Source organism: Coptis chinensis, chromosome 2 (genome assembly GCF_015680905.1).
Source record: "Coptis chinensis isolate HL-2020 chromosome 2, ASM1568090v1, whole genome shotgun sequence".
Taxonomy (NCBI): domain Eukaryota; kingdom Viridiplantae; phylum Streptophyta; class Magnoliopsida; order Ranunculales; family Ranunculaceae; genus Coptis; species Coptis chinensis.
In genome coordinates, this window is record NC_141457.1 from 114,050,754 (window position 1) to 114,059,483 (window position 8,730).

The 8,730-nt window shown below is 36.4% G+C and overlaps 2 protein-coding genes across 3 annotated transcripts; one reads left to right on the top strand and one right to left on the bottom strand.

The window, feature by feature from the left end:
• Window positions 1-1,577: 1,577 nt before the first annotated feature.
• Window positions 1,578-3,079, top strand: LOC147520974 (non-specific lipid transfer protein GPI-anchored 14-like). The gene is made up of 3 exons (XM_086592504.1): window positions 1,578-2,173; window positions 2,326-2,409; window positions 2,865-3,079. Exons 1-3 carry the CDS (start codon window positions 1,843-1,845, stop codon window positions 3,020-3,022), a joined length of 573 nt encoding a protein of 190 aa, XP_086448630.1. The 5' UTR covers window positions 1,578-1,842; the 3' UTR covers window positions 3,023-3,079.
• A 783-nt stretch (window positions 3,080-3,862) lies between these two features.
• On the bottom strand, window positions 3,863-8,514 carry LOC147520975 (RNI-like superfamily protein). 2 transcript variants are annotated; one of them, XM_086592502.1, is made up of 12 exons: window positions 8,245-8,513; window positions 8,086-8,169; window positions 7,880-8,010; window positions 7,717-7,792; window positions 7,044-7,114; window positions 6,011-6,097; window positions 5,842-5,914; window positions 5,693-5,760; window positions 5,535-5,603; window positions 5,048-5,153; window positions 4,857-4,968; window positions 3,863-4,117 (listed from the first exon to the last, which is right to left on the bottom strand). In XM_086592502.1, exons 1-11 carry the CDS (start codon window positions 8,473-8,475, stop codon window positions 4,903-4,905), a joined length of 1,062 nt encoding a protein of 353 aa, XP_086448628.1. In that variant the 5' UTR covers window positions 8,476-8,513; the 3' UTR covers window positions 3,863-4,117; window positions 4,857-4,902. The 2 variants fall into 2 exon arrangements, with proteins under 2 accessions (XP_086448628.1, XP_086448629.1); XM_086592503.1 differs by lacking the exon at window positions 8,086-8,169 and having other exon boundaries at window positions 8,245-8,514.
• Window positions 8,515-8,730: the final 216 nt, after the last annotated feature.

The window sequence follows — 8,730 nt, forward strand, 5'->3', positions numbered from 1 at the left end:
TTAAATGCTTTTCTGTCCCCTAACCAGATAGTTAACCCCAACTTACTTTTGATGCCCATCAATCCAACCCAAACCAATCCAACCTACTTTTTTAGCTACTACGGTGAGGCCGGGCTTGGTCCCCCAGAACCAGTTCCAGTCCAAAGTTTTCAGAGCTTTACCGTGTGATATAATTTTTGGTAACTGATGACGACCAAGCTTAGGGTTTTAATTGGATAATTATATGAACCCATCTTTGAGAAAGATAATGGGGATAGTTATACGAACCCATCTTTAGTGATTCGAAAGTCCTAAATTGAGAGCTAATTTTTTGTTGAGATATACATAACATGATGAATAATGTCCTACAAAATCATTTCAATTGAATATGCTTTAATTTTGTCAAAAATTACACCGAAATTAAATAAATATGGGCCACTGGATAATTTCAAAATATTATAAACGATTTTTTACTATATTTTCAAATGAATTGATTTTTGTAGATGACCTCTATTCTCTATTGTGTGGATCTCTACCAAAAATTAATTTATAATTTATTGTATTTGGTGACAGAGTTTTTTTTTGAGTCACTTTTAAGTTGAGCTCACGTAGCCATCCAACCAAAAATGATAATAGACTTAAAATTGGCGTTCCTGAAGCCTGTACGGCATGTAAAATGTAACATTTGAATTTTGTTTTTTTCTGCATAAAAACAACGGTGACAGATCACAGAATCTGGACCATTCTTTCCATGAATTGACAGAAGATAAACAAAATAAAATTTGCCGAACCCCACATTAGTAAACACGGATCAAGACATAGCATGGCAGTCACGGATGCCAGAGCGTCATTATGATACCTACTACAGTACTACTCGCATTAAGATCGGTATTCTGTGTTTTGTTTTAGCTAAATAGCTAATGATCAGCTGAGGTCAGCAGATCTGCACAAAGGATTTTATGACGTTTGTTGCGCATTGCAAAAATTAATGTATATTAAAAATGTTAACAAAAACAAACAAAGTTATTATTGAAATATAGATTTAGGATGACTTTTTTTTACATAGAAGGGTATAATTGGATATTAAAAAAAAAGTCAAGTCAACATGGACTTGTCCTTTTGAATGATTAAAACCAAAACCAGTTTTTTAGTGATTATTACGTCTAACTTGTCCTAACCAATTTTGTTTGGTTTTCAAAAAACTGAATTAGGGCCTTTTGTTATTTTTTTAAATGAAATTCTCTGGAGTTCGAGTCCTAAATTTCTGGTATCATCACCCAAAAATTTTACCGATTCTACTAATCGGCACATGCTACTTATGCATTTTATTTCATTTAAGCTAATATCAAGCATGACTCCGAGTGGTCCAATCAGCCATACTTTCGACCAAGATTCCACTCCGACTTCTTTAAGCGACTCCGCTGGACTTACGAATCCATAGTCATCAGTGATCAGTTTGGACCCATCCCTGGAAGAGTGAATTTCTTGTTTTAGGACCAAGGCCTGCAGGTATGGGATCAATAGTTCAATACTTGTATATAGTTCAATACTTGTATATATGTAGGCCGTTCCATTTAAAGACAAATTCTCATCTTCTCATGTGATGATGTAAAGCCATTAACTCGTGAAAAATCACTCAACAACCAACATAATTATCACATCACTACTTTTACACTGCCACCCCCACTGCGATCCTTCATTAAATATAGTATTATAGTGAAAATTAAGGATAAAAGGAAACTAACATCTCTGCATTCTGTAGTCTGTACTCTCTTTTTTCTCAATTCTTGTCCAAAATAAGAACATCTTTCCGCTTCTGCTTCTTGTTTCTCTGTCTTTGCTGTACCAGTGTCTTCCGGGGTCATGGGATCACCTTATAGTATGACTTCATGGATTATAGTGTTTATGATGTTTGGTTTTGTAACTTCAGATGACTTGAGTAAGGACAGAGATGAATGTGCAAACCAATTGATTGGACTTGCCACTTGTCTACCTTATGTTGGTGGAACAGCCAAGACACCTACACCAGATTGTTGTACTGGTCTAAAACAAGTACTTGCGAAGAGCAAGAAATGCCTTTGTGTTCTTGTTAAAGACAGAGATGATCCTCAACTAGGTCTCAAGATCAATGCAACGCTTGCTTTGGGCCTTCCAGCCAAGTGCAATGCTGCTGCCAATGTTTCAGCGTGTCCATGTAGGTTCAACTCATATGCATGCATGTTTACATATAAATATCTGATTACATGATCAAGATTATTGTTGGTTTTTCACACTCGCTCATTATCTGATTATACTCTTGTTCTTGGTTGTTGATTGGATTTTGATTATGGGGTGGTCGTGGATTAGCTCTTTTACACTTGGCTCCTAACTCACCTGAGGCTCGAGTTTTCGAGCAATTTGCTAACGCCACCAAAGGAAGTGCCCCTACTGGTAAGTGGTAACACATTTCTTTATGAGTTTTCTTTATACATACATATATATATATATATATCATCCTTCAGCAGCCAAAAAGGAGGATAGAAAGACTAAAAGTTTGCCTTTGAGCATAAACATTCTTGCATATATGATTTATCCATTATCTGTCATAGTTTTGCACTATAGCTCAATCAAATAATTTGAGAGTTGAACTTTGAAACTACACGCCTACACTCCTTTAATTAAAAGAAAAGTCAATGAGACTCATAGTCCACAAGCTCACGATGCTTCTAAGTTTCTTCTAAAATCTTTTGGATAGATTAATTTGTAATTTGCATCCAGTCATTGGGAAGGATACATAATAAGGGAGTTCTATTTTGAACATTCTATTCTCTGAGTTACTCTTTATGGTTACTGATCAGATTCCAGCATGCCACTTACTTAATTACTTTGACATCTGTTTTTTTCAGTTATAGGAAACCCAGCAGGTTCCAGTAACTCTGCACCAAATGCAAAACAGACGAATGGTGGTAGCATTAAGAAGTGTTGGTTGAAAGTGGATATGGTTGTTGCAATTGTGTTGTGGGGTTTTACATTATTCCTGTTTAGTGGGGTGACTGGTGTCTAAAGTTTAAACACATCATGACGACTTTAATATTCGTAATTTATCGTCATTAATTTCTAATGCTTTTGGCTTCCCTTTTCATTTTCAAACGAAACCAAACATTATCTTCTTCTTGTACGATAAGAATACGTGTAAGCCAACTGCAGGTCCATCTTGGCAATATATGATCCGTCCGTGGGTGTTTGGATCTCATTTTTTTCTAAAACTTATTTTTCTTAATTTTTTGAAAAAATATTTATTTTAAAAACAGTTTTTAAATAAACATATTTGGTTGTAATTTTTCTTTAAAAACTATTTTATCAATCTCAGCAGTTAGTACTAAAATATCGGGGTAGTTCATTTACCTCAAGGACAAAGACACAAAGTGCAAAAAAAAAAAAAAAAACAGTTTTTTTAACTTGATTTTTAACTTGAAAAACAAATTTTTTATATTGATCATAAAACATGTTTTTTAGATCAATAAATATTTTTTGGATAAAAAATAGAGACTAAATATGTTTATTTTTTTTAAAAATATTTATTTACTAATAAATATTTATTGACAATAAATAAATAAGATCCAAACATTCCGATCTTTTTTTCCTTGATCAGGCTACCATGCTTCGCAAATAGAGAATTGCAAAATAGAGTGGCCAAGCCCTCGGCATTGACGGCCGTCTTGGCGTGAGACTTCCTACAAACACTAAGGAATAGGTGTATTTTTCACTCACAAACGGCAAAACAGTAACCGCGCTGTCTTCCTTTCCAGAATCGACCATTTATTAGGAATTTTTAGGAGTAAAAGCTCTCCTGGATTGAGTTAAAAAACATATGGAAAAAAATGATATGAAAAATCAAGCTCAATGACACCAGAATTTTCATTTTTGATAAGTGAATCTATTGAGTTAAGCCAATTGCAAACACGTGAATCTATTTTTGATAACAAACACGTGAATCTATTGAATTAATACAACTGCTGTCCAGTGGGGACAACTTCACATCGACTTTGTCTACATTGTATGGATTCTAAGACCCAACTTTGAAAGGATAACAGAGAATGTTGATGGCCGCATCACAATTCAAGTTCTCGGCTCATATGAAGGATGCTTCTGTATCCATCTGCAAGTGCCAAGTACCAAATACAGTTCAGACTAGCCATCACAATTTTGATCGCAGAAGAAACAAAATGCTAAAACAACAAACTCAGGAAGGCAAACTATCTTCCTCCCACTGTACCACAAAATGCTGAAAACAACAAACTCAGGAAAGCCAACTATTTTCCTCCCACTCTACCACATACAATGATTTTCCAAAACCCCACGGATATAAACCCAGCCGCCACAGCCGTTATACAGGCTTGGATGAGCATAGCCTAAACAAGATATCAAGGCCACTATGACCATTCATTCAGCCGTAAAACCAACTAAACCATCCATTCAAGACGCCAAGTGTGAGTTGCACATATCTAACGGTTTCATCTTATACTATACATAGAAGTAAATTGGACCATCCATTCAAGACACAAGTGTGGCTCGCACATATCTAATAATTTCATCTTATACTATACACACAAGTAAATTGCAGGTACGAACACAAGCAATCTCCGAAGTTTTATTATCAGTATGACGGTATGACCTATATATTGTCATTCACACGAAAAAATTGTGTAATCAATATGTATAGCATGAATATGTAAGGTACTCAAGAATTTGGATGAATCTTAACTTATAAGTTGAGAACTCAACTACAGAAGATATCCTCTACCTCTCCGGCCTCTTCTGACCAGTACTTGACCGAACTTATATTGAGCAAAGTAAAGCAACATACATGGCTGAGGTAGTAGCAGTAGAAGACTTACCTAGGTTCCAGGAAATAGCTCTGGCAGATTTGCATAAAGTGGAACATTAGCTATGTACTTTAAAGCATATCAGGTGTGGGAACAATTGAAGTAGTTCATCACGGCTCCGTCTCTGAGAAAGGAAGTTGGATAAAAATCAAGTATAGTGGTCAAGGCTCCATGAGTAGATAAATATCAAGGAAGCATTCTACCTTAATGCCGATACACCCATTCACATCAAGGGTCATAAGCGTGTTTGAACAGAACCTTGAGAGAGCTTCCAGGCATTTATCAGTCACTCCAACTATTCCAAATAAGCTGCATCATCCCATTCGAGTAAATTGTACCAGCACCAGAAGAAGAAAATTAACAGAGTTGGGATAAACCTTGATTTCCTTCTTTTATTTGCCAAGGAAGGAATGCCAATCAATCCGGGAGATAACCACAGTCAGGCATATATGCTCCCGCAAAATCAATGTCTATCCAAAATATTATTCATGATATCCAAATGATGGAAATATTTGGATCATCACAAACTGAAGAGATGAACCATCTCATTTGAGTGTTAAGGGAATCCCTTGGTAGGGGAATGACCGCTTCAGGCCGTCACATTGGTGCTTATTGCTTCTTCCTAACTTTGAATAAATGTGTTTCTTGCTGTTCATAGATCACGTGTGCATAATACTTTTAAGGTTTTACCTTAGAAATTCAAGAGACGTGCAACCTTCTGCAACAGCAATGACTCCCACATCAGTGACGCGAACACACCTGCAATATATAGCCAAGCTAGTAACATTACTTCTTCCATCTCCATTGGTCCAAATATTTGATATGGAAGTCAAAAATTTTTGACTTACCATGTCAAATTCAGGTGTACCAAATTATTACATTCCGCTATGCAGGAAAGTCCATGGTCCGAAAGATTCTGACATGGGGTTCCACAGTTAATATCTTGATACAGAGGAAACAGTTACATTGAACATTCTCAATAAGTCTGAAGAATTACCTGGGCACCGCAGAGATCCAAAAATTTCAGATGAGATAAACTTGCAATCTTTTTATATGCTTCATCTGTAAAACTGTATGGGAGGAAGATGCAGACATCCATTAACAGCCAACATAAAAAGCTAAAGCATGCTAAGACATGGCAATACAGTTGGACCTTCACTGCATACCTGGATAAGGCGTAAAGGTTTAGACTTCGGAGGCAAGAACATTTTAGCAATACTCGCTGCAATCCTTCGTCTGTAAGCTTTACACACCTAACGACATGGCCTAAGCTTTGTGAGTGGAAGAGTATGGAAATTACTATAACAAGCGCAGTGATTTGCAGATTGATGTGTTACCGGCTTGTTCAGAATTGAGGTTACCAGACTCAAACCCACATGCACACATTTTCACGAATAGTAACATCAACCCGATTCCCATTTTCTGTGTTCAGTATATGATTCTCGAAAATGTTATCATAACCTAGGGAAAAGGAACTTCAACTACCTAATATACAGAGTAGGACTCTCAGAGTAATAGGGATTTGGATAATCACTGTAATGGAAGTATAGACACCCTCAGTGAAAGAATTTGAAGTCTCCTGAGATGTGATGCCCAAGAGCTAAATTTCAAATTGCAATATGTTCAAATTCAAAATGTTGTAAGAGAATGTGTTGAAAAACTAAAGTATATCCAATTTCCTAATCTGGACAAGAAGAGATGAACCGTTCTTAATCCATAACATCCACCAACTGAATCTAATTGACTGCCTTACTGGTACACCGGCTATCCAATTACAATAGTTACTTCTACTAGAATGTTGAGTACATTGACAAGGACTATTAGCTATAATAGCCAAGCTTTTCTTGAATTTCATGTGAGATGCTCTAGAATGCCTCCATGTTTAAACATGCATTATGGTTCTTGAACAGTATTTCCATTCATTCAAGGTATACTTATTTTTCATATGTTACCACACATTTGAAATCATCTCTCTTGAAGAACTTTGAAAAGAGATGAATATTCAGACTAAAACAGTAATTCCACATAAGCAATTTAAACTGAAAGCTAAAAACAAGAGACCATTGAACAAATTAAATGGCTGTGGAGAAAATGGCTGCAAAGGTCTAACATGTGGATAAGGTATTGTACCAAAATTGCAATTTCTTAAGAAATTGAATGAAGCTTGGAAGCTATAACATATGTAGATAACTTACATACCTTGTCAAATTTAAAACTTCTAGTTCCGGGTAGTTGTCAGCAACTGCATTCAAACCTGTATCTGTAATATTCTGTCATTGAAGGGAAGTAATCAGATGGAGAAAAATCACAGGAGATACCAAACTTGAAACCTGTCAATTTTGATGTAAATTGTGAGTCTGTGACAATGACTGAGAAGATGTATAAGATGCTAGAGGAAGAAGTTTCATACACCATAAGTTGCACGGAGAAAGTTTATTGAGCAATGCAAATAATATGAAACCAATCAAGAGAAAGTAGGATGAGGTTCTGAACTCAGTTTGACCTATGAGAATTTAGAATAGACGTTTACGCTGAAAATTTTGAAGATGAGAGTGGTCAAAAGTTTGGACAAAGCTACAATCGACACTGTGAAGTGTGAGTTGTAGCTAGGAGTTCAGACTTTGAAGTGCATGATTATGGTAGTGGCGTAGTACCACATTAACTTGTCAGGCAGGACTACATGTGTATGCATCAGAAATAAATGATGATGAAAACTATTTATTTACCCATGATCAGATGGGTGTGTGATCAGTATTCAGTAGCATTACCAGTGTGAATAATAGGTTAAGTGGATGGTTTATGAGTAGAGATGGCTCCAAATGATAAAACAAGTTTTTTGAAACATTTTGTGTCAGAAGTAGGGAGAATATACCTTACAGCCACTCAAGTTTAAATCAAGTAAATGTCTGCAATTCTCCGTGATTTGCTTTACACCTACATCTGTTACCCTATACAAATTGCAAGAATAATATTGATAACTAGAAGTATGTTGAAGTTCCACATACTGTTAGACAGTGAACAAAATATCAGTTTACCTGACATTCCAGTAGATAGATAAAATGTTGAGATTAGGAGAAGCACTGGTTATAGCTTCAATTCCTTTATCTGATATCTTCTGGCAAACATTCAGGTTTAACAACTCCAGGCCACGAAGCCATTCCCAACTCTAAATATTTACACAGTCTCAGTCATTTATAAAAATATAATCAAATGCCAAAAATATAAACTTGTTGAGAAACACCTTGGTTTTAAGGAGAATCAAATGTTTGTCCTCAATTTCTTGAGCAAATTCAAGGATTATTTGCTTCACATGCTGGTACCTAGGCTGCACCATATATATATATATATATATATTATATACATAGCAGATTAAATAAGGGGCATGTTAATTATTACTTACGATTGAAAGGGCAGCGATTAGGCGGTCACCCGCATTAGTCATTTCATGAAGATCGAGGACGTGCCAGAGGGAGGGGTTGGAGCTGAGGGTGCGGTATAACCATGGGCTGACCAGTAAGACTGATATTACGTCTTTCTGAGTGAGCCGGTTGTTGGTTCTTATTACAATCTGGAAAACCTCCGGCACTATTTCCTTTCTCCACTTCACTTCCTCCTCCTCCATTTTTTCCATTCTCTCTATTCCTGTCTTCACGGTTTTTTAAGACCGTCCCAAACTCTCACGATAAGCCCAGGTGAAATAGGTCGGGCTGGGCTGATCACGAGGCCTTTTAAGTTTTACGATACAAACTATTTATTCAGATCCACCCCAATCATACACAAGCTCGTATGGGTCTGGACTCTGGGGTTGGCCGTTTTGAGCAGGTATTAACCATAGCACAATTCTAAAAATGAGTCCACACGGCCACCTAGGCAGTCTCTAGGCTCT

Excerpts from the sequence above, each read along its gene's own strand:
- LOC147520974 (XM_086592504.1), top strand. The coding sequence starts at position 1,843 with ATGGGATCACCTTATAGTATGACTTCATGGATTATAGTGTTTATGATG. Across the intron at positions 2,174-2,325 it reads CAATGTTTCAGCGTGTCCAT|CTCTTTTACACTTGGCTCCT; the intron begins GTAGGTTCAACT and ends GTCGTGGATTAG. Across the intron at positions 2,410-2,864 it reads CAAAGGAAGTGCCCCTACTG|TTATAGGAAACCCAGCAGGT; the intron begins GTAAGTGGTAAC and ends TGTTTTTTTCAG.
- LOC147520975 (XM_086592502.1), bottom strand. The coding sequence starts at position 8,475 with ATGGAAAAAATGGAGGAGGAGGAAGTGAAGTGGAGAAAGGAAATAGTG. Across the intron at positions 7,115-7,716 it reads TAAACTTGAGTGGCTGTAAG|AATATTACAGATACAGGTTT; the intron begins GTATATTCTCCC and ends CTTCAATGACAG. Across the intron at positions 6,098-7,043 it reads GAAGTTTTAAATTTGACAAG|GTGTGTAAAGCTTACAGACG; the intron begins GTATGTAAGTTA and ends CCATGTCGTTAG.